The sequence below is a fragment of the Photinus pyralis genome, unplaced genomic scaffold, assembly GCF_008802855.1.
Source record: "Photinus pyralis isolate 1611_PpyrPB1 unplaced genomic scaffold, Ppyr1.3 Ppyr1.4_LG1, whole genome shotgun sequence".
NCBI classification, from domain to species: Eukaryota; Metazoa; Arthropoda; class Insecta; order Coleoptera; family Lampyridae; genus Photinus; species Photinus pyralis.
In genome coordinates this window covers 65,081,040-65,105,423 of record NW_022170249.1, presented here as the reverse complement: position 1 = coordinate 65,105,423, position 24,384 = coordinate 65,081,040, and the positions used below count along the sequence as shown (strand labels likewise).

General features: G+C 36.7%; 5 protein-coding genes across 5 annotated transcripts in view; 4 read left to right on the top strand and 1 right to left on the bottom strand.

Annotated features, from left to right (window-relative positions):
• LOC116166046 (serine proteinase stubble-like) overlaps window positions 1–11,737 on the top strand; it is a 24,384-nt gene extending 12,647 nt beyond the window's left edge. The window contains exon 4 of the mRNA XM_031480873.1: window positions 10,856–11,737. Within this exon, the coding sequence (XP_031336733.1) occupies window positions 10,856–11,347 (492 nt within the window). The 3' untranslated portion in view covers window positions 11,348–11,737. The remainder of the gene's footprint in view (window positions 1–10,855) is intronic.
• LOC116160121 (general odorant-binding protein 83a-like) lies at window positions 3,105–3,709 on the top strand. The gene is made up of 2 exons (XM_031473259.1): window positions 3,105–3,180; window positions 3,240–3,709. Exons 1-2 carry the CDS (start codon window positions 3,127–3,129, stop codon window positions 3,573–3,575), a joined length of 390 nt encoding a protein of 129 aa, XP_031329119.1. The 5' UTR covers window positions 3,105–3,126; the 3' UTR covers window positions 3,576–3,709.
• Window positions 11,738–14,413: 2,676 nt separating the features above from the next.
• Window positions 14,414–16,179, top strand: LOC116160086 (trypsin-7-like). Its single transcript, XM_031473225.1, has 6 exons — window positions 14,414–14,775; window positions 14,820–15,033; window positions 15,080–15,258; window positions 15,308–15,444; window positions 15,489–15,735; window positions 15,784–16,179. Exons 1-6 carry the CDS (start codon window positions 14,664–14,666, stop codon window positions 16,047–16,049), a joined length of 1,155 nt encoding a protein of 384 aa, XP_031329085.1. The 5' UTR covers window positions 14,414–14,663; the 3' UTR covers window positions 16,050–16,179.
• A 4,160-nt stretch (window positions 16,180–20,339) lies between these two features.
• Window positions 20,340–20,895, top strand: LOC116160398. The gene is made up of 2 exons (XM_031473581.1): window positions 20,340–20,472; window positions 20,531–20,895. The coding sequence occupies exons 1-2, from the start codon at window positions 20,394–20,396 to the stop codon at window positions 20,860–20,862; spliced, it is 411 nt and encodes a 136-aa protein (XP_031329441.1). The 5' UTR covers window positions 20,340–20,393; the 3' UTR covers window positions 20,863–20,895.
• Window positions 20,896–20,934: 39 nt separating this feature from the next.
• LOC116166036 (protein ALP1-like) lies at window positions 20,935–22,217 on the bottom strand. Its single transcript, XM_031480861.1, has 2 exons — window positions 21,956–22,217; window positions 20,935–21,925 (listed from the first exon to the last, which is right to left on the bottom strand). The coding sequence occupies exons 1-2, from the start codon at window positions 22,066–22,068 to the stop codon at window positions 20,935–20,937; spliced, it is 1,104 nt and encodes a 367-aa protein (XP_031336721.1). The 5' UTR covers window positions 22,069–22,217.
• Between the last annotated feature and the right edge of the window lie 2,167 nt (window positions 22,218–24,384).

The window sequence follows — 24,384 nt, the reverse complement described above, 5'->3', positions numbered from 1 at the left end:
TCACTAGAGCACCTCACAAAGGGTAGACATATGGGAAGCTGCCGTTAAGCCCTACGTTGAAATATGTAAAACGGAGTCGGGGGTTAATCCGTCGTATCCGGAACGAATGAAGCTTTTGGAATATCCCGACGAGGAAGAGTTTAGGTGTTACATGAAATGTTTGTATCAAAAGCTGGATATTATAGACGACGTGGGACAAGTGAACGTTTTTAAACTTGCCACTCAGCTGACTCAGGATGATTACGATCATGCGGTAGGATGCAAGATGGTAGTGCGCGGGGAACCAGATCTTTGCAAGTTAGCGTACAAAATGTTGCTTTGTACTGTAAATTTGGTTCCTCAATGAGCTGAAATTACGACATTGTGCTGCATAAATATATAGCAAACCCATCATTGGACTAAAATAGCAATTATTGTCAAGTTATGTAGTGTAAATGCCTAATTTAGAAAATATAAAAAATTTAAATGTATGAATTCACAAAGAGCTGCATTACGAGTATAATACGGGAAAACTCGGAAAATTACACGCTTGAATAGAAATTACAAAATTATAAATCTAGATTGGTCCGAAGGGTTTTGTCTTAATGATGGACCTAATTTAATTACATATTAATTTGGATTGATTAAAATATAAACTGAAAACGAACAATGGTCTTACATGACTCACATCTGAATTTCTTCTTGCATTTCTTGAAGGGGTGACTAATTTTCAAACACCCGAAGAAAGCACAAATACATCTGCCCTAAAATTCCCTTTTTGGTCAAAATCGAAGTCGAGACATTTAATATCGACGCGCTCTGAGTCGTCGGGTCGATATGGATCATTAACTTCCCGCTCGCATAGCGTTATGTTTGGCACTTTTATTGTAAATTATGGCCCATTTGAAACGAAACAAAGCGCATCTTGAATTCTTTCGTTTCGTTGCGACCAGGGGCCGATTCGGAAATATTTAAATCGAATTTTAGCGGGCAAATTCGGTTCCATTACAAGTTCAAGAAGTTTTTCGAAAATTATAACCTTCAATCTGTCCATTCAACCCTTTACTGGCCACAAGCAAATGGAGAGATGGAACACGCAAATCGTCATGCTAATGGAAGTAGGGATTATAAAAGAGGAATACTATGTACAATACCGCCCCGCAAGGGACAACAGGAAAATCACCCTCGGTGCTGTTTTTTGAACGGAACATTCGTTACAAGTTAGAACATGGTGACGAAGGCAGGGACATTACCAACAAATATCGAGGGAAAGAGAAAAGATGCTGCACCACGCGCCCGAGATTCCGACATTGGTCCAGAAGTCCTAGTCAAAAACACTGCTAAACCCCATAAGTTAACACAAACGTTTAGCGTTACCTACTGATAGTGATTACACAGGTCAACAAAAAAATAATTTTTTTTTGCGCATGGGATTTACATAATATATTCTGATTATAATAAGCAAAAATAAATAAAAAGTGTAATTAGACATCGAAAATATTTGCTTTTACAAAAGTTATAGCGATTTGATTGAAACCCTTCAGGGACGAAAATTAAAGCTGGAATCTTTGTTTTCCCTCAAATAAAAAGAAAAATGTAGGGTGATATTTTCCCGCGGTTACTTAGCAAAGAGGAAAAAAAATCCTGGAATAGTTTTAAGGCAATAGTCCATGGTTTCCCGTTCAATGTTTCCTGGGAAACCATAGAGCTAAAAATTATGACGAGCTGACGGGTTTTGGTTTTGCATGATCGGGTATAAAATGTCTCTAAAGATGCACAGGTGACATTCTCATTTAGATTAATTTAAGGATAATATGGGAGCTTATTCGGAATAACAAAGACAACCCTTTCATCAAGACATAATGGAATTTAGGCACGTTACCAAGGCCAGTAAGCCGGAAGCATAATGGAAGATCATATTTGGGGGGTTGATGAGAAAAACTTCAGTTGAACATGACAAAAACAGCAAAACTGTTACATTTTTAAACATTTAGACTCTAAGATAAACAAATTATAAATGTAGGAACGTTACCTTTTAATAAATCATGCCTAAGTAAGATTTTATAGGTATTTTTATTTTTTGGTTTTTTGCATTTTTTTCGCACAAAAACAAATACATAACCTTTTTTTGTTCTAATTCTTATTTGTGGCTATACAAGCAACACAAATAGGGTATATATGTCCCATGCGCAAAAATGCTGTAGACCGGTGTTATTGATTACGTGTTGCTATTACTGATATTTGAAGAATTAATACAGGTGTTGGATAACAAAGGCGACATATTTATTGTCGATTATTAGGGTAGCACACTTACAATCTGTGTTTACGAATTTAAGAGCATAAAAATTATCGCTTAAAAACTGAATATTTAGCTCCACACGCCTTTTATGAAGACCATAATAGTTTCTGCTCTGTACCGGGTATTGTTTAAATTCGTGGCTCACCATTGGGATTCAAGTCACGGTGTGAGATACAATGTAAGTTAGGGGAAATTAAAACGAAATTTAACGTTTTCAGTTTTTCGGCGACATCTTAGTCATTTTCAAAGAGTTTTCAAAAATTTCAAATACGTTTTTTGAGTCACAAAAAGGGGCACCTTTGCCCCCATTTTACCGTTTCGGAGATCCCAATCGCGAACTACAAATTTGAACCACCCTGTACAATCACAAAATTTATAGGTAATAGTAATGTTAAATTAAGCCTGCATAAAATACTTGTAAAAGAATAAGGCTCTAACGTTCTTTTCAAACAGCTATGTGTCTAATGCGAAAATAAAATACCTACTACCGAAGAAACTATATCTTTTTGTACTTGCTTGGAATTGGAATTTATATTACCTACATTCATACTCCATTATACACCGACTATTGGGGTTTGGACCCCTAATTGTTTTATTCACCTGGACCTGGGTGCTAGGTACATACCAAATGAAGAAAACATCAAATATACCTAACTAAATATAAAAATTTAGCCCTATACAATTAACGAGTTGACTCCTATTAATTTAAATTATGGGAAAATAAAACAAAGCTGCAAGTATAAAACAATTAAAAATATAATGATGTGTTTTACCTTGAAGAATTAACTATCGTTTAGAATATTGTCTCGTTTTAAATTTGGAGATTAGTTAATAAGATAACTGCGAACATGAAGCACGTTTTACTAATTTTGCTACTTCCGTCTATCAGTATGGCCCACCTGGTTAGTTATTAACGTAACAAATTTCATTGTACATAATATTGTAACTCTTTTTTTATTAGAGCATATCGGATAAGGTAGACGTATGGGAAGCTGCCGTTGAGCCTTACGTCGAAATATGCAAGACCGAGTCGGGGGTTAATCCGTTGTATCCGGAACGAATGAAGTTTTTGGAATTTCCCGATGAGAAAAATTTTAGATGTTACATGAAATGTCTGTATGAAAACATGGAGGTGATGGACGACACGGGAGTAATTGACATTGCTAAATTTGCCAGTCAGCTGACTCATGGCAATGTAGATCTTGCGGAAGAATGCAAGGGACAAGTTCGCGAGGAAACAGATCTTTGCGAGCTAGCGTATAAACTGTTGCTGTGCACGGTACATTTTGATTCTTAATTAGCTTAAATTTCTACATTGCGCCGCAGAAGATATATTGTCAAATTATGTAGTGTAAATGCCTAATTTCGAAAATATCAAAAAAAATAAATTAATTAATTCACAAAGAATTCGAGAAAACGCGGAAAATACAAAAATTACACGTTTGAATACAAATTACAAAATTATACAGTTTATCATTGACCAACTTCCCACTTTTATGCTCTCCTATTCAATAGAAAAGTCAATCCGCTTCACTTCCACTCATCAGGACGTTATGAAGTTACAGATATATCTGAGCGTCGATATAATTCGTCAAGAACCTTGTGGAATGCAATGCAGTATAGCCTCGCACTCGTGTTGTCCTGTTACTGGAAAGTGTGCAGATTTACGAATATCGAAAATGGTTGCGATTTAGGAGTCGGATTTGGGAAACAAAACTTTTTTTCTTCGTCTGATTAGCTCATTATTTATTGGGTTCTATTGCTCAGGTGAAGGTGGAATTTTTAATTGAGATGGGAACAATTCCTATGGGCTTTAAAAAATGTTTTTCCAAAAATAAAGGCCAAACTTAAAAACTAACCATAGAGTAAAGAACGCGTAATGTAAAAACGAAAATGGTGCTGAAATCAGTGGAAGAAAAACAGCAGCCGACCGACACTTACGCGGTTTTACAGCAAAGAACCGCCAACTCGTATCAGGCGAACATGTCGTCCCGGAGCACGTTTGAACTTATTGATCCGTTTTTAATAAAGAACACGCCCCCCTTGAGTCGACGTAGGCAACTTTACCTTTTATGTGCTTAAAAAAACCCACCCAATAATTTAGACGCAATTTGGTAAATTAATATTGCATTATTAATATTAATAAATAAGTACAGCTGCTGCACACTCTTACAATAATATAATAAAGTAAAGTTTAAAAGTTATGCTTTGGAGATACTGTATTCGTGGATCATTTCGAGCATTCTGACCTTTATGTTGCCCTGTTACAGAATTACGAAAATTTAACAGTGTTATGTGAAGTTGTGTTGCGTGCGCGAGAAATGAGATGTACGTTAGGGAAACAACTTCAAAAAAATATATTGGTCGTTATGTAGGCAGTTTTTTGCCGCTAGATATTTGCAGAAAGTCAAAATTGGTAACACTGGTATTTTTTTAAGGGCCGTTTACCTAATTTTGCATACAGTTAGCGAAACACCTTCTGTAAGTACAAATTCGGTTTATACCTTATCACTGAAGTCTTTTTTTGGTCGTAAGTAGTAGAAAAGTAAATTATGCTTTCTAGTTGTATTGGGGATTAACACATTTGGTCGTTTTTCTTTGTGTACTTCTTTTTAGTACGCGACAAATATTAAATTCGTCGTAATGATCAAACCCACTGAGAATGGCACAAGGTAGAAAACAGGGTTTTCGGTTAGCATATTGCTTTTCATTTGTCATCATTTTCCCTTGATGGATATTCTATTCCGATGTTCCTTTTTCTGGCTTTCTGACTTCTGATTTTTTAAGAAAGCCTTTGTTGAATCCTCTTCTTAGCGACAGACTAAATGACTTAACTTCTACAGTATTCCGCCTTATTTTTTCTGAATGAGACATACACATACAAAATACAAGTAAATGTTCGATCTGATCTTCAGGCATTCTCCTTAATTTATCCCAAGTTTTTCCAAGTTCCGCAAGTGTGTTTTACGGTTTAAATAGCTTCCTTCAAACCCGCATCAAACTCCTTTAAAGCCCCATATATAGTTTCCCTAAAATGTCGAATAGGTTGGACGTAAATTTAAAAAAAACTAAAATTGGTCATTTCCTTGAATGTCTTATGTCATCGAAAGTATACGAGATATAAAAAAAAGGTTTTATATAAACGTTGCTGTCTTTGACACGCTTAATTTAGAATTAATGGCACTAAAAAATATCAAGATGGCTACTTTTGAGCAACATTTACCAACTTCCTAAAGTTAAATAGGCGCCATATTGGATTTTTAGATTACTTAATAGATTTTTTAATTCTCTTTTCAACGAGCTATTATATAATAAAATTGAAAATAAGATATTAGATACACACTGTATAAAGAAGATATAAAACTTTGCGAGAAATATAAAAATACGAATTAATCACCCATTATGACAGTGGTTTAAAATGTGTGTGCTCCCAATTGAAATGAGCTTGCCAGGAAACCCACCCGCCCCTGTTCCGGCTGCTGTTAAATTCATACGCCAAACATTTACTCCTGGAAAAATAAAATGTGGTGTTTAATTTTCTCCAAACTTAATTGAAGTAGCGCGAAAAATCCTAACATCGCATCGGGTATACTTCTTACTAATTGGCACATGATACAAACGCACTTTTTCGCCCTTCGATGTTTCTGAAAATTTAATGTATTTCTTATATTCTTCTCTGAACGGTGCTGTAAGTGAATGTATATGTAAATTTTCCACTCAGAAATTCCTTTTGTCAATTGCACAAATACATTAGGTAAATACAGGTCACTGCCAGAACGAATGTGCAGGCTATTCTTCTTTATCTCGTCTTGGCGCCGAAATATCTTGCTCCACAGTGTGCTCGCGCGGAACGACGGCGGTGAGCCGAGATGTATTATTCAAAAAATTTCTCAGATAGGGCTTAATAGGTTCTGCTTATCCCGGAAGTGGGCAAAAATTTCTTAAGAATAGGTATTCAAAACGGTAAGTAAAGCGACAGTTCATTTTTGGGATCTTTTGATACATTCGCATGAGATTGTGAATGGGAGCTTAAAGAAGCTCTCGTTTTCCATTTTACAAAATAAACCGTGGAGCGACAAATTTTCCTTTTTCACTAAATAACGGCAAAAAAAGGCAAATTATGGGCTTTTGTTAATTATGTGCGTCCACCCCTGGTTGCATGGATGTGTAGAACTTATTATTTAATCCACGTCATTTTTGGTATCACTGACAGTTCACTTTAAAATCCAATAGTTTCCAATTACTTCGATCGTTTGTTCGGTTTTTGTTTGGCAATTTCTGACATCGTAACGACTTTTTTTGTCTCCTTTTAAATAGTATGAGATTAACTTTACAATAAAATGGTACACACAGCAATCTCCGAGAGTTTGTGAACGAATTTTCCGGTGTAAGTTTGCTTGGGAACGTTGTTTACATGTCTGCGTAGGTATTTATTTCCGAAAATAAGCTCCTACTCATAATTTTCTTTCGTATATCAAAAGCTCCGAAAAATAAACTGTAGGTAGCTTTCCTATACGTTTTGGCTATTTTTTCTCGATTTGCATAGTTTTCTCGCTTTAGGGGTTAATGAAAGTTCGCAGGAAATGTTTGGCCTTTTAATACCGTGTATAAAACGAAACATACGCCACTATGATAACAGATACGGCGATTCTACTGAAAACAATTTCGTTTTAAGACATTATTTTTACCACGCAGAATATCAAATGAAAGAAAAATATTTATCTAAAGAAAATTCTGGTTACGAGTGGAAGTAACTGCCCATTTTGCGATTTTCGAACGTTGCCCGGAACGAATTTCCATACAACCATTTTGGATCCTGCGAAAAGTGCCACAATTTAATTATGTAACAGTCCTCTGCATTTCCACTAATGTTTCCGCGATTTTGTTTTCGGTTGTGCCAGCGGTCCACCTTGAAATTGGCTCTTTAGTGAAGGGTAGGGAAATTTTTATTTGCGTAGGTATCCGTTAACCGAAACAAAGAGAGCTGGGGGGCGTTTTGGATAAACAATATTTCAGATAAAGTTTATTTTAAAATTCCAAGTGAAACAAGCATTGGAAATGTAAAAATATGCTTAATAAAAAATTACATGTTTAATACATTTTCTTTCATTTTATGTTCATAAAGTAAAGGCAAACATTATTTTTTTACAAATACTGGTAATTTAAAACTCCTGAATAAAATCTTCAATTTTCTTTTGATTTTTGGCCACTGTAACTTTTTCGGTTAAACGTGATTGCGATTCCTAAAGCTGCAGAAAATTGAGTTTTTACTGTATAAAACGATAATCAAGGCATTCTAAATCTTGTTCCCGTTGAGCTGAAGCATCAACCCTGAACCTCAAACCATCAACTTATCCATTATAGAAGTATTTATGTTCCAACAATCAACAAAGGGCAATTCATTTTCCACTCATCTAAAAACGGACTTGGCATCTGACTTAGGACCTACTGCAGTGTCACATTCTGAAGTTCCTTCCGTCTCTTCTTTCATTACTTTTAGATTTTTATCTGTAAAGATTTCTTTAAATCCAGTAGCCTGTCCTAGTTAAATAGCAGAAGAAGGAGTTCCTTGTATCCTTCATATGAAAGTTTATCCGCTTGCTCCAGTATTTTTTTGTACCTCCATCTGTTATTAAGTAGATCATTTCATCACAATTTCATAACCATAACCATTTTTCTCAGCTTTGCAGAGATGCTAAGCCAAGTTTGAAAACGAATGAACTAAAAAATATACTCCTTTTCGTTTTTCTTTTCCAACTGGACACAGAAGATGAAATATATCGTAACGAATCGAAATGTGTATTTATTATTGCTCTATACGTATTCTACTACCACTTCTCTTTTTATAAGTTTTAAGTACACACAAAATGTATAAGACTACTACGACTACCAAAAGCTGACACAGGATCAAAAAGTGCAAGTGCTGTTGAGATGGTTTTTTATTGGCCCTTAGATTGAGAACCTGCGAGATCGCCTATCAATTCCCGGAAAGTTAAGATTGAGTCAAATTTGCGAATCAAATATTGACAACGGCAATGCAGGAGCTTTTATAGCAGTAATAGAAACGTATCTGTGCTGTCCATTTCATATTACCAACTTCTCTGTTAAATTCTTCTTCCTCTTTTCTCGATTTCTTGTTAAATTTACAATTAGATTCATGTTGGGGTTTTCAATTTTCTCTAAATTACATCTGAATTAATTTTTTCGTTTGAATTAAACATCAGACCTTAATCAATACATAGGTTTGCAGCAATTATCCTTGAATTTCCATGAATTCTTGGTTAATCATTCTTAAAGCCCCCTTGACCTGTTTTTTAGTTTCTGTTAGTTTTGGCGTTTTGGTTTTTATTGGAATTTAAGCATTTATTATGCAGTCAATTCAGTTTAATGGACGTGGTATCTGGAAAAAATCTTTTAAGAATAGTAAGAATCTTATATGTAACTTGTAAATTTCATATTAAAATGTAATTTCTCAAAGCTGGACAGCTTATACTGCAAATTTGGTCATTATCCCAAAAATTTCAACTAATACCCAAAACTTTCAATGTGGAATTGAAAACTTTTCAAGTTTGAAAATTCCGGGCACCGTAAGTTCTAATCATAGATATAAAATAAAAATTCCCCAGTTTGAGTTACAGTATTCGAGGTGAAATTTATTAGTTTAATATCACATTTTCAAAAAAATTCGTTAAGCCGCTTGTGAACAAGAGGCGAAGGGTGCACTTTCAAATTTGTTTTTTCGATTTGAATAGCCCTTATATTTCATGCCTTAACGAGAATACAAACATGAAATAATTTTTAATTTCTGATCGAATGACAACAATACCAAGTCTGTAAGTGGTGTAGTTTCGGAGCCTTTGTGCCTCAGACAGACAGACAGACATCAAGAGCGCAAAAGTGCACTTTTATTTTTTAAAAGTGAAAGTGCACTTTTATTTTTTAAAAGTGAAAGTGCACTAAAAACAATTTGGAATGTTGGAGACAATGGCAAACTCTCTGAGTATAAACCTGACATTTTAAGGAAAGTGGCAATTTTTGATTTTAGTATTTATTATTTAGTATAAGTATTGTCATAATGAACAAATTTCGGTGTTTAAGCTTAAATTTTTAGGACAGAAGATAAAATTCTAATATTTTCCTGATCTCCCCTTATCTTCACAGGGGCGATTAAGGTTGTTAAACAAAACTACTCTTCCATAGAAGTTCATTTTCGAAGACTTTTTCGCAAAGCTTTTTTGGGCTGGCTCACTGGCACTCCTATGAGTTAGCATTGCTAGTAAATGTTTTTGGGGATGGGCAAAGTCGGAGTACCCTGCTGTTGTCAACTACTTTACGTGAATCATTTTTCAAGGAAATCTTTGCGCCAAGTTCTCTTGACATCCATTCAGAATAGCAAAAACTATTTTATAAAGGTATTGCTGATAAGTGTTAAAAGATCCATTTCGCGAACTTCTGGCAGCACCTTGTCAATCGGTTCAAAATCAGTACCTAAGTGACTTATTTTCATGGTCCTACAGGGCCAGAAAATTAACATGGTCCTCTTGTGTGGCCGTCAATTTCTTGCAGCAAATGGCGTAAGGGTAGCTCATTGGTGTGAAATAAGCAATACACCACTGAAGGAGTTTACCAATTTTTAATTCAATTGTATTGTGCTTAAAATAAAAATTAATTTCTTCTACACGGGTGCTAAGGACGTGTTACGGTATTGAAAAGAGAAAAATAATCTCTATTAAATGAGCCTAATGAAAGGGTGCATTGCTATTAAAAAAAATCAATTGTTTTTCGTTATTCATTTGTTTCTGAAATAAAAACAATAGAATGCTTACTTTTTAAAAATGTTAAACAACTTTCATACAGAAAAATGTTGTATACAGTCGATTTGCAGAATGGAAATCAAACTTTGGGATTTTTGAGTCGTAGCTCCCAATCGAAAACCTTACTTTATTTAGCTAAAAAGTTTGTATCTTCTTCCAGCTATTTTTTTGACATCTTGTTGCATCCAGCACAAATAATGGTCGCCAGGAGAGAATGCCAGTATACAATCGTATATTTTTCATATTAAACCATACTATTGTAGAATGTAGACCGGCATCAGGTGTTGTGTGACGGGCATTCTCTCCTAGTGAGCGTCATATACGTCAAATTTAAAAATTGAAGGATTGACGTGCTGTTTAGGCACATTTTAAGCGCGATTTTATCTCTATTATTGTAACTGGTCAGGGTTCCGAAGTCATTACAGTGAAAAGTAAAATAATTCAGTCTCTTTTCTCATAATAATAACCTTCAACCCTCAACAATGAGTTCATGTTCAGTTAAACTCATTTAACTTAGTTAAACCACTAACCGCAAACACATATTTAATGCGCCTATAAATACTACGACTTTTTTGTACCAAGTTTTACACCGTAAATACCCTTCCCAGATGTAAATTACGGGCCGTCTTCTACATTAGGTCTAAAATCCATTAAGTAGAAAGCTCTTACCGATACATTAAATCCGATCACGAATAGGGCTTCGAGGGAAAATTCGATTTCGCCTTATTTAAAAGTATGAATGCTAATGCAAAGTTTTTTCCAGGTTCATCCTTTTTTCAAGTTTACACCGCAAGCGGACCGCTTCGACGTCGCGGTGCTACGTCTAGATCGCACCGCGCATCAGTTACCCCACATAACGCCGATCTGCCTTCCACCGCGCGGTGAAAATTTCCTGGGCGAGGTCGGCGTTGCGGCAGGCTGGGGCGCTTTGAGTCCAGGATCGAGGTTGCGTCCTCAGACTCTGCAGGCGGTGCCCGTTCCCGTGCTCGAAAATCGAGTGTGCGAAAGGTGGCACAGGTCTAAGGGAATCGGCGTAACTATCTACGACGAAATGTTATGTGCCGGTTATAAGAACGGGGGTAGAGACAGTTGCCAGGGTGATTCTGGCGGACCTTTAATGTTACTTAAGCAGGGTAGGTGGTATTTAATTGGAATCGTATCGGCGGGATATTCCTGCGCGCAACCGGGACAACCCGGCATTTATCATAGGGTAGCTCATACTGTAGACTGGATTACAAGAGCCATCGGTGCTTAGTTACCAATTACATAGAATAAAGGTGTTACTTACCTACACCTAATTCTATGCCATTACCTTAAGTCGCTGTTGCTGTGTAGATCAATCACGTTTTAACTGCTTTCTAAGTAATTTATACCAATTCCGCTTACAATTCGTGAAAGTAGAGCTTACTGCGTCTCTTGAATATTTATAATAATTAGTGATAAAAGTGCACACCACATTCTTTAATTAAGCACCACTGATCCCTAACTTTTTAACTAATTTGTCCTGCGCAATGGTTAACTTTAAAGTTTCATTTGTATTTTTAAGTAAAATCGTTAAATTGTATGCTGCGATAATATTCCGGTAATTAGTTTTAATTATTTGTAATTATGTTTAAGTAATTCAGTAATTCCAGTCTTACAGTTAACTACGTTAGTAAGTTATTGCCAAAAAATTGTAAAAAGTTCTTTGATAGGTAATAGTAGAATTAATTGAGTTATTTATGTTATTATTAGTATTTGCGTGCGTGAGATTTATGTGTTTGGGAATGTTCAATTTTAATTTCAGAAATATATATAACTACAACCAACCAACATTTTATTCTATTGCGTTTGCATAAAAGCTTAGAGCTGTATGCGAAGTACATTGATATTATTGCAACTCGGAAACAGTTCGCGACAGTAACAGCAATAGAAACAAGGCATTCACTTCCAATATAACCTTGTACTGCAGTTAGGTATTCTGAACGCAACCCAAATGGCTACTTTGCCTTTCGAAACAAATTTTCTTCTTAGATTCCGTAAGTAACGTTCTCGTGGTTTCAAACGAAATGCAATAATTCTATTCTTTCTGGACGAATCCCTACTTCTCTTTTACATTTACGAAACCACCACAAAATGGTGCTAATAATTAAATTGACCATCTGTAATTAAGAACGTTGAGCCCGACTAATCAGAATCGTTCGAAGATCGTTTATCAATAAAAATAGAGATCGCCAACTTTATTAAGAAGCTACTGCCTTTTAAGTCACTGTAACCCATACAAATTTTGTAGAAACTAACCTTCTAATGGACAGACCTTTTGTACTTCAATGCTCGAACACTACGCAACCCTAAATAAAGGCAATAAAGTCAACCACATTATAGTTACCCGTTGCAACACACAAAGCTAAAGCCTTTTTACGGTACAAATTAGTACAAAATATTAACAAAGTACAAATATTTGTATGACATAGGGTGCTTGGATTTAAGGTGAGTACCTACCGAAAACTATTAGTGATTTTAAAGGCTCTCCTAAAACGATCTAAAAAGCTCTGTAAGAATCTTGGAGGATCTTGGACAGTCTTTCTTTGAAATTATTGGCGGCCCTTAAAGACTAATCAAACCTCCCAGCTCAGCTTCCAAAGACTTTTAAAGGTTCCCAAAGGCCACGGAACCTCTTCGAGACCCCAAAATCTGTTAAAAGCTATAATATATTCATAAAAGCTTTAAGTGTTTTAAAAGCTCTTGGAGGTGCGGCTTCCAAACACTCTTCACGGTCCATAACGTAAATGTCCACCATCCGTCCGAAAGGCATCTTAAGGATTTTTGAAAAATTTCGACCCCATCACGCGCAAAGTGGATGTAGACAAAATACAAAATTGGTATCTACTCATCTGTACATCTGATAAGGGGATAAGACTACGGACAGCAGCGAGGGGATGCAGGCGACCCCGACACTTTCTTTAGGGCGATGGAGGGATTACCAAAAGTAATTGAAAGAGAGAATAGAAGGACTGTGTATGGCAATGTGCAAAAGGTAGCATTATACCTGTTGAGAGACTGCGAGATAAAGGTGGAGTTAACCGAGAAATTATATGTAGCTATCTACAGGATAGAACGGCATTCACAGGATGGAGAAGTACAACTGGTGTACCGCAGGGGTCAGTGATATGACCACTATTATGGTACGTGATCTGTTACATGCCAGGAAGCATAAGGATAACGGGACGCGAGGTGCAAGGTATGAAAAGATACATAGAAGAAGCATGACCATGCAGCCTAAAAAAATCAAAGCAACACTAATGACACAAAGGAGAAGATTGAAGCTTAAAGAAATCACGGTAATGGGCCAACAAATAATGGCAGAGCGGAACATCCATATACTTGGAGTAGAATGGGACAGGAGCTTAACCATCTTGAGGCGATACCCGGCCGCCGCACAGCTCGAGTAGTGAGAGGAAAGGGTTTTAGTGGATGGAAGGGAAGTTCTGTGACAAAATTCGTGCTCAAAGAAAACTCTCCCTCAAGCACATCGCTCTCACAATACTGGTCCCTGACACCTTCGCCCTTAAATTTTCCACCCCCAATCAAAATTCGCCACCTATGAGGCAGACGGGGATAGTAAGTAAACTGTATCTACGGCTTCAAAACGAGCTCTAGTTAAAAATGTTTCTGCTCTTTGTTTAGAGGACATTCGTGACGACTTTATTTAGAGGAAAATTATGATGAATATTCTGGTCGCAAATCTATTTCGTGGGCAAATTTTTCTGGAGCAAATATTACAGGAGTGGGGTTTCCTTATGGCGAATTTACTACATACGTAGGATACTCGTGGTACCATATACTGAAAATCGGCAGACACCCTTGTTAAGTACCAACTTATGGGTGATTTTTAATCTACGAATATTTGCACAGATTCACGTATAAAACTCATTGAGGAACTTCATTTTGTCCGCAAACGAAATAAAATTTTTAATGACGCATTCGGGTATTCCACACGCTTAGTCCTGATTATGAAAATCTTTAAAAGGAATCCTCATTAATTTTAAACGACTAAGCTATTAATTACCCTCTTCTAATATTTAAAGTAGACTGAGACCACCAAAGTTGCGTGAAATGAACTCTATTCAATTTTACGATCTTCCGCAGATGAGCTTGCCACTTTACATATCGGTAAATGAATAGTCCATTAACGGCACGTATCCCGGGGCACAATAAACTACTTCAATAATTTTTTGACCCGTTGAAGCACTACCTACTAAACCATTTCCTTTGAAGTAGTTCGAAATTACACAATTATCGTTTGTACAGCCTCACTTTCTTCCAAAAGTACCAAGAGTAAACCAAACGTGATCGTAATTGAATAAGGAGGAATGTGGGGCAATCTGTATTATTAGCTATCACATTCTGCGATTCCGTTACCGTCACGTTTTTACTGTTATGCAGCATGTAGACAGGGACAGTGTAGGAAGGTAACTTCTTCACGCATTTATATTATGTGGAGCATATAATTTGCACGAAAATATTTGATTCCGTGCCAAACTGTTCCCATTACCAAATAATGTGCGAGTGCAGCTTGGTAATATGGCGTAATGTTTTTCTTTGTGATCATTTTTATGCAATTTTATAACGTGCACGTGCTTTCGTGGAGAATTACGAGTTGGATTTCGGGCGGAAGAAATGGTGAGGAATTTGGTGAAACAGGTCGGTATATTTTTATCGTATTCAAAGTTACGTCTAAGTCTAAGTTACAGGACGGCTATTTGTTACCATGATGGGTTATCCACCAAGATGCGAGAAGAAAGGGGTGTTACATGCTTGCACGTTGTCGGTTGCGTGCTGGTGGGTGGGTGGATCCAGCCAAGCCGGTTGCGGTGCAAGTCCATGGTTGGTGGCATGCTGCGTGAAGTATACCACTAGACATGATGAAAAGGAAATATACAACTCGATCCAGGACGAGGAGTAAGTTGCTCTGATTCATTCTAACCTACCCCTTAATCAATTGCAGGGTGCAGTCCAACCACCTACCCGTGATTCAAAGAAGAAACGAGGATGACGATGAGTGCGGATTGTCTTCTGACAGGATGCTTTCTAAACGAATTATTGGAGGTGACGAGGCGAAGTTTGCTCAATTTCCCTGGCAAGCGCACCTGAAGATTTCCACCTATCAGTGTGGAGGTGCCTTAGGTTAAAATGCAAACCTCAAATCGCGCCTTTTTAAATTGGCCAATTGTAGTTTCACAACGATTCGTGGCAACAGCTGCACATTGTGTCGCAAGAGCATCACCAAAGGACATCATCGTATACTTAGGCGAGCTCGACACGCAGAATACAGGAAGGGTTTTTGAAGAAGCACCTTCTGAACGACACGAGGTACGAAAGTCTCAAAACCAGTAGGTTTTAGGCAACATTTGTAGGTAAAGAAGAAAATTCTTCACCCTTTCTTCAAATTTCGCTCGACACAGCCGGATCGATATGATTTAGCGTTACTCGAGCTGAAGAGAAATGCAGGATACAACTTTCATATCATGCCAATATGCCTACCTGAGCCGGATGTTGATTTGAGAGGAAAGACTGCCATAGTGGCCGGTTGGGGCAAAACTAAACCATCAACCGATCCAACTGGCACAAATATTTTGCAAAGCGCCCAGGTTCCCATTTTAGGTATTAAAAATGTTCGATTCAAAGCGTTTTAATATATCTCACTTTTAGATATAAAAGAGTGCATGTCGTGGCACAAAATTAAAGAAATTACTGTTGAACTTTACGATGATATGCTATGCGCCGGCCACAAAGATGGCAGAAGAGATGCGTGCCTGGGTGACTCTGGAGGACCTTTAATTGTACTAACTTATGGACGATGGACGTTGGTCGGGATAATTAGCGCAGGTTTTGGCTGTGGAGAACCTCACCAACCCGGAATTTACCATTCTGTTCCTGTTACTGCTAATTGGATAGTGTCGGTTATAAACTCCTGATTTTGTGATATTTTACGCGATTTGACCACCGCATTCTTAGTTAAAAAAAGTAATGAATTGATAATACCTGCTTTTATATTTCTCTTTGCTGCCTATGATTTTTTAGGCCCAAATAAAATTGTAGCAATGAACATGGGCGCCCATATAAATATTCTCTAGGGGGATGCCAACTTACAATGTCACTTACGAACTAGAGACCGGTGGAGAGCAAATTGAATGTCGTTACTCTATTAGCTAATTTATTAAAGATCGTCATATAATTGTATATTCCCCTAGCTTTTTTTAGATGTGACCCATCGTTTCAACATTTGATATATAGGTTCTTTTTAACGCAAGAAAGAATGCTGTTGATTGTCATCCAAAGAAGAGAGATATGTGTCATTCATACGTTTTGATTCTTTGAATTGTTCAAATGAAAACACCAAAATAAGAATCCTAAATGTTTCGTTTGGAAACTACAGCCTCAAAGGCCGAAAATTGGGTTTATACGTCAATTTATTTTATGTAAATACCAATGTCGAGATCCGAATTTTTTCGCCATCTAGATAAGAGGTTGGGATAGAAGCTTTGGGAAAACATTTACGAAAGACTGTGAAAAAATCAAATAACAAACGCGGGTTGGAACCCCCACCCCTATTTTATTTGAAAAAAATGTTTGTTTATTGTTCCCTGTATTACCCAGATTTTTTTTACTTCTTTGTTACGCTACTGTATATGTAATTGGCGCGAATCTAACAATTCAAATTGTTCAAGAGAGAAGGCTTGCAAGCAGTGATGCCCGTGATGCTTTTCTTCAAGCAAAAAAGAGAAAGATAAAGAGTTTTTAGTTGAGACGGTAGAAAGATAGTTACCTTTGCTGTGTGTACGGGCCTTGATTTTAAGAAACCAGATAATTCTTTTCTTTAATTTTTTCTTTATAACTGTACCATGAAATAAGTAGGGTGTAGGTAATTGCCTTTGTATTTGAATTTGAATTTACAGGGTCTTTGTCTAAGGTTGCGCAATGCTCGTAAATGGGTTATCACATTTGTTATATATGTACATAATGCTTTCTCATGTACGTAGCGAATTATTTGGTAACGTAGGTAACTTAAATTGCAAGTTGTGCAATAGTTTTGATTTTATGGAAGTTTCCTCTAGTTTAAATAATATTCTGTTCTGCATTGAGAGTTAGGTTGGGATGTTGAATGCAGGGTGTTTATTTCGTTTAGGGATCTTGATTTTGTGTACGTAATTATCGAGTACTATGAAACTTTCCACGTGTATTTTATATTTTAACACAACAGGAAGATGAGTTCAAAATTCAATCATGATATTTGTTGTCGGCTTGTGCGATGGATCGGAGGTTTTTGTTTGTTTTATATGCGAGTGTAAAATATTTCTTGAATTTGTTCTTGTATTGCCATAATCCTTTATTAATTAGTAATTTACGATGCATTTGTTGAAAGATAGCATAATTGATTTTCGAACCCAAAATATAAAAGGTAGACTTCAGGCCGCCTTAGTATGGTTGCTACTAATACGATTTGAGAACTGGCTGAGCATGCGAATGAGAATAATTCCCTCAGATTCGGTAGAAAGCGAGTAGGTTTCGTGAATGGTTTTTTCTCAGACCTGGTCCCTCTGTTAGAAAATGTTGACTAGTCGAAAGAAGCCTCACAAGTAGTTTCAAATAATCTTGATTGAGGTCTATAAAATTAACCCTTCGATATTGCTTTGTTCTTATTTAGTCCATATGTTAGGGAGCGATAATAAATTAATTAATAAGAACACAACGTACGTCCGGATGAGGCGTGAATGCAGGGAAGTGGGCCAGCATTCCACACAACCAGCCACCACCTGAAGGGGAGGAACTACAATTTATTTCCTATTTTGCGAATTATGCAAAATTAATATGCATTTGTAAATTTAATGGGCGAAATCACAATTACTATAGATTAGATCATGATTTCTGACATTTTCAATGTGTCCATTTTTTTAATATTGCTGCTAATAACCATGTTGTGAGTTTGAAACCCATTTGTCATAGATTAGTTTGTGTCGTAGCTATTCATTAATGGAGATTTTTAAGAATTCGAATAATTGTAAGAATGTGCCAATAGGAAGGATCTAGAAAGTATCGAAGAAACTGGAGAGTAAAAGGAAACGGACAAATGTAAAAAATGTTGGGAATATAAAGAATTTATGACGTTAACGAATTTAGAGGATCGGAAAAATCCGAAGAAGCTGATTGGGCGAATCCAAATCAAAACAAAAAAGGAAGAATCTTGAAAAAAATTTAAAAATCGGCAGAGTACGAGGGACGGAAACATCTGTAGAATGGTTAGAATTTGAAGAAACGAAAGAACTTTTAAGAATCTGATGAAAATGAATTTGAAAGATGATGGCGAATCTGAGGAATTTGAAGGAACCAAAAATCGCGAAAATTGGGGAAGTCGAAATACTTAAAGAATCCGAAGAATCTGAAGGACCATATGAAATAATTCTGTCAATAATTTTAAATGACTTCAATATGATTTTACGGCGAATGTATACTGTATTTCAAGGAAACATTTTTCTCTCTCTATTTTGTGTGTCATTCTGGAAAGTAGTGCACCTCGGAAAATTCGCCCCGATAAGTTCACTCCCGGAGTTTTGCTCCCTAGAAAACTCGCCTCACTGTGAATTCGTCCCCACAAAATTCACTAGCGGAAATTAGCGCCCGGAAGAATCGCTCCCTGAATATTCGCCCCGGTAACAGTTTTATTTTTGCAAATACAAATAAATTATTATTGGTGAAATATCACTATAGTTTTTGTTCGAGGACCACTGAATTTTCCAAACTGTATGGTATTTAGACGTGACGAATTATGATTGATGGGTTCTTAATTCCGTTTCCTTTTCGTCCATGCCTGTGGTCCTTCCTCCAGAATCATGTAGCAGTCTTCGGGAGTTAGACGTTTGCTCTTTCCCGGGTCAATTAGTTTTTCGGATGAAACACATTGACAAAGGGCACATTTTTCCCAGCCCATAACTAACGCGTTACAATCCATATTCCTTCTATTCTTCTCCTTCTTCTTTTCTTATCCTTATTCTTTTCTTGTCCTATTCTTCTCCTTCTATTTTTCTTTTCCTTATCTGACTTAAATTAACTGTACTTCCTTCGTCTGTAAATAAAAGAAAAAATATATGTGGCGATGAACGTCACACACATAACGGAGCTGAGACGTTTTGGGCCGTACCTATCGGTTTCTTTCACGTTTAGCGGAGTTACAATACTAAAAACTAGGATTTTGTGCAATATAATAATTTTTAAGAGCTATAAAAAAGACTAGGAGCATGGTTTTCTTAAAACCAGGGGTTATTGAATTATAACCAAAGTACGCAACTGCATGAATACGAAAACCTCGGATTTTGACGTCATTTCCAGTAACCGGAAGTAGGAAGTAGTCGTGTGATATATCGCTGTAAAGATATTTTTAAGAGCTATAAAAAAGATCAGAAGCATGTTTCCATAAAAACTCATAGTTTCTGCAGAATAAGGCACACCCCATATTAAGTAAGGCCTAATCTTTGAACGGCCGCCATTTTGTTTTTTGATAACTGTTTGTAGGCCTCCCTATCTTAAAATCATCAGGACTATACCCCGACCAATACCTGTGACTGCCCTTTCACAATCATGTTAATGTTAATGGTAATGGTAACGTAATGTTAGAATGTTAAACTCCAGATAATGGCATTACAAGCAAAGCGTTCACAATGATGGTAATGGTAATGTTAACGTAAGATGGTAATGTTAAGGTCCAGAAATTTTCTGGATCTACTAACATCGGCGTTAACAGCCTCCAATAGAATTGCAGCTACGGTAAAATGCAGCGCATGCGCATGTGTTGACTGCTGACCGCGTGAACTGTCACCCATCGCGTCATATTTATTTAAGCTCTGCAGTTCGTTTGAATTTCTCGTTTGCCTTGTTGTTTTCGTGTGCAATTGCTGGTTTTTGTTATTTGCTGTTGCGTTCGGTGCAATGATGATTGTTGACGTCTCGTTACTGTTGGAGTTAAATACAACAATACCCATTCCTCTACGATAAACAACGCAGCGATTTTAAAGACATAAAGAAAAAGAACAACGCCTGGATTGAAATTGCTGAAACCCTTAACTGTAATGGTAAGTTTCCAAAAAGCATTATTATTTTGAGTCTTTAATATTGAGGTTATATTTATATTTAAAGTGGAAGAAGTGAAAACTCGATGGCGAACACTCCGGGAGAGGTTTACGAAGGAGATAAGAAACCATGACTTAAATACGAGAAGTGGACAAGGCCAAGAAGACACCATTGGGAAATGGGAGTGGTTCGATAGCATGGCGTTTTTGAGCGACCACGTCAAGCAGCGAAAAACTACAAACAGCAGCCTGACAAAAGTTAGCAACAACAACAATGGTAAGTTATTTGCTAGAGTGTAATAATAAACAGACATTGCGATGATTGGTCGTTGCAGGTACCGAAGAGGGCACGGACGCAGAATTAGCGGGCAACAAAGAAGATGAAAATGAAGACAGAAGCTTATTGCCTCCCTGTTCATCATTGTCTGGGGAAAACCATCAAACACCAAGGGCGAGTATGAAGCGGAAACAGTGCCAGGGAAAGGACTCCAGCATCGAACTTGAGATGCTGAAGACTTTGAAAGACCTTGACAAACCACAACAGGACGATGAAGATGACATTTTTTGCAAAGCCGTCGCATGTGAATTAAGGAAAGTAAATGATACTCAAGAGAAGCAGAAGAGGAAGGCAAAAATTTATTTAATTGCTACAGGCATTGAATTGTAATACATAGTTTCTTAATAATAATAGTTCATAATTTGTTGTACATATTAACTTGAAAATATTTCACTGAAATTTTTACATCCTTCTGCCCCTGTTCACATAATTAACTTGCCCAGGCAACGCTCCTGCACGGCTTATGAGGTACTGAGTTAATGTTTCTCGTAATTGTAGCGCTGCTCTTCCAGGGTTATTCCCTCCCCTCCCGGTTTTGTGTACGTCTTGTAAGGTCACATTTCCATTTTGCTCCACTTCTCTCCTCCAAGCACCTGGTACTATTCCATCATCCGTTTCACTGTCACAAAATGAAGCCGGGCAATATTTCTTTCTGCATTCAGGTACGTTATATTCTTTTTGTTTCAAAAAATTGTGCAAGCAGACCGTAGCCTTCACGATGCTGTCCACTGTTGAGGGACTTGCTGTTATAGTGCGAGTAAAAATTCTCCATCTAGCAACGAGAATGCCAAAGCAATTTTCAATAACGCGTCGCGCACGACTCAATCTGTAGTTAAAAATATTTTGCTCAAGGGTCAGGTGAAGTCCTTTAAAAGGTTTCATTAAATGTTTCATTAATGTGAAAGCGTCGTCGCCAACAAAAAAGTATGGCATTTTGATGCGGCTGTTCGGCAGAAAGTCTTCCGGAGGAATAGGTAAATCTCCCGATTGCAACGCTTCTCCTAGAGCTGAATTGGCAAGTACTCCACCATCACTTTGGGACCCATACGCACCTACGTTGACATAGGTGAAATTATAGTGTGCATCGCATAAGGCCAAAAGAATGATACTGAAGTGCTTCTTATAATTGAAATATTCACTTCCAGATTTTGCAGGACACTGGATACCGATATGTTTTCCATCCAAAGCTCCTAAAGTATGTGGCAAATTCCATCTCATTAAAAACTGATTAGCAATTCTTTTGAAGTCTTCTTCACTGAGCGTTTTCAACACGATTTTATTTAGCACTCTCCAAATTACTATCGTAGTCTCTCTAATAACCATTGACGCAGTGGAACGTCCTATTTTGTAGCCAGATGCTATACTGAACACGGAGTCGCCTTGCGACAAATATCTGCAAAACCTTTTTTCTCTTACAATCAACCTGAGCGTGATCGCGAGTCTTTGTGAAGCACAAAGAGGTTCTCGGTAGCTCTTCTTGGTCAAACTAGGTCCTACAAGACTCAACAAATCATCGAATTGCGCCGAAGGAGTCATCCTGGTATACAGAAAGAACCATTCGTGATCGATAACCTAAATGATAAATGAATTATTTTAATGTAAACCGTTTTAATATTTACTCTTACTTTGTATTTCTGAAAGACAGTCACAAATTCACCGCTCGTTTTTCGTTCTCTCAGTACCGGGCGAACACCCCAGCGTCTACTCCTTTGCTTTTCTTTCATCCTTCTATCGATCCGTCTCAGTAGCATCACTTTCAAGATCGCAATCGCCATTCTTTTCCTGCTAGGCATTTTTACAACCTCCCAAACGCAACTTGCAAAATGCAAACTTGAATTAAAGGTTATATTTTTACGGCCCGTCAAACAACCACAGACCAAATCAAAGAATTTAAACAGACAATTTATTTTTCGTTGCGCCCTCCAGCGCCACCACAAAACACTGTCACTTTTGAGTGGGGGAACTTCCTCTACCATCAACATGACTTTCATGCTTTCTTCATCAAATGCGCAATTTTTACTGAAGTCTGCCAGACTATAATACCTAATCAGAAACCGATGCTAGTTTTGGAAAACAACAATTTAGTAGTCAAATTCTTTACTTGTCTGGAATACCAGTAATAGAGGGAGACTTTTATGTGCCAGAAAGACGAATTGTTGAAACGGTTTTAAAATGAAAAACTGTTCAGAGCCTATTTTTCAAACGCATAATATGGTTAACATCACAATACATATAAAATGGAAAATTTGAGAAATCGCCATTTGATCCTATTCTCATTTCACCCCTCAAGTTTCGAAATATACATCGCTTTAAATTCGTACAAAACGTATACTTAAATGGTTAGAGCTATTAGTATATTAAACATCACAGTGAAAGTTGAAATTGTTTTCTATTATTAGATGTTTACACGGATTAAGGATAAAATGTTGATTGTAAATCCTTTTAGTTTGAGCTTTGAATAAAAGCGTTTTTATGCAATGGTTTTAGTTAGTCTTTATAAGCTATTTTCCTTGTATTTAACATTTAGTTACTGCAAAATAATGGGTACCTAGGTCTATTGTTAGAATTAGGACCTGTCTTGCATGTTTCAGTTAAACTTATCTAATAAATAAATGCTAACCCATTCCATGTAAGATGAGTTTTTTATCCACTTCATTTTTGTTTCATTATTAAATAATCTGATGATATTCTCAATAACTCGATGCTCTGTCTACTGTTGGCCATTATATATGAACAATCTGTTATATATAAACAATATAATAAAAGATATAAAAACACACAAATACAAGTATGTGGCACAGAGGATTAAAATAAACAAAAAGCAACTAAATTTGTTAAGGTAAAGAAAAACGAGTTTCTCCATTAATTTGGAATGACAAGGCAAACCTTTCATCTTGCAGGAAAATGTTCAACATCACACAGCATCCAACAATTGCTGGAATACGGTTTGACGGTTTTTACGATAAATCTCATTCTCTGATTCTAAATAGACAGGGAGCTTATTTTAGATTTGATCATTTAGTTTGCGTACGTAGGCTATTAAAAATGCCCTGAGACTCTGAAATCTCAAAACAAATTTATCAAACTGCCACTACTGAGTACTGAAGCTAACATGACCAAATGTAAAGCTTTTTTCTTAGGATACAATGATCAAATCCGGAACGAATTGAATAGTGGGCTCTCTTGATTATCACAAAATGGAACGTGCGTTCCTATAGAACCATATAAACAGATCCGTTCATTACGTATTAATTACTTCTCAAAAGTATTTCTACAGTGATGCAAGCTTTTACTTTTCATTAAGTTTCACCAACGTAATTGTTGAAATGTTTTTTATACACGAGGAAAGCAAAGTGCAACAAAATTAATTATCATAATGATTCTGCTCATACAAACACATGCATAGTTGCCGATAGGTTAAGGTTATTACAATGACATACTTTCCTTAAGAAAGGCCTAAGTCACATCTCTTTGTAACAGGAATGTTAAGAGAAAGCAGAAGTGGAAACCACAAAGAGTTAATTTATACAAAAAAAGGGACGCAATCACAGTGTCGTGACGGTTTCAAGTTAAGTAAAGCATAATAGGTTTTAAAGTTGCTTCTTCGAATTTATGAAGGTGGATAGAAACGGATATCCCGGACTTGACTAATTTGGTATGGAGGGTCCCAAAAAAATAAATACCGATTTTAAGTACATGTGTACATTTAAAAAGAATTCATTTTGTCAGAGCGTCAACTTGGTATTGTAATTAACCCATTGCATAGAAAAATGGTAATTTCTTTTATGGAAATGAAGAATTGAGCCGGTCATGAAATATCACCTCGTAATTGGGACAAGTGAACATCATCAT

What these genes read in the sequence shown, in the direction of transcription:
- LOC116160121 (XM_031473259.1), top strand. Translation starts at nt 3,127, where the DNA reads ATGAAGCACGTTTTACTAATTTTGCTACTTCCGTCTATCAGTATGGCC. An exon ending in CTATCAGTATGGCCCACCTG is followed by an intron (nt 3,181 to 3,239) that starts GTTAGTTATTAA and finishes TTTTTTTATTAG; the next exon opens with AGCATATCGGATAAGGTAGA.
- LOC116166036 (XM_031480861.1), bottom strand. Translation starts at nt 22,068, where the DNA reads ATGACTCCTTCGGCGCAATTCGATGATTTGTTGAGTCTTGTAGGACCT. An exon ending in AGACTCGCGATCACGCTCAG is followed by an intron (nt 21,926 to 21,955) that starts GTTGATTGTAAG and finishes AAGGTTTTGCAG; the next exon opens with ATATTTGTCGCAAGGCGACT.
- LOC116160398 (XM_031473581.1), top strand. Translation starts at nt 20,394, where the DNA reads ATGGCGTTTTTGAGCGACCACGTCAAGCAGCGAAAAACTACAAACAGC. An exon ending in AGTTAGCAACAACAACAATG is followed by an intron (nt 20,473 to 20,530) that starts GTAAGTTATTTG and finishes TGGTCGTTGCAG; the next exon opens with GTACCGAAGAGGGCACGGAC.
- LOC116160086 (XM_031473225.1), top strand. Translation starts at nt 14,664, where the DNA reads ATGTTTTTCTTTGTGATCATTTTTATGCAATTTTATAACGTGCACGTG. An exon ending in TCAGTGTGGAGGTGCCTTAG is followed by an intron (nt 15,259 to 15,307) that starts GTTAAAATGCAA and finishes GGCCAATTGTAG; the next exon opens with TTTCACAACGATTCGTGGCA. An exon ending in CACCTTCTGAACGACACGAG is followed by an intron (nt 15,445 to 15,488) that starts GTACGAAAGTCT and finishes CAACATTTGTAG; the next exon opens with GTAAAGAAGAAAATTCTTCA.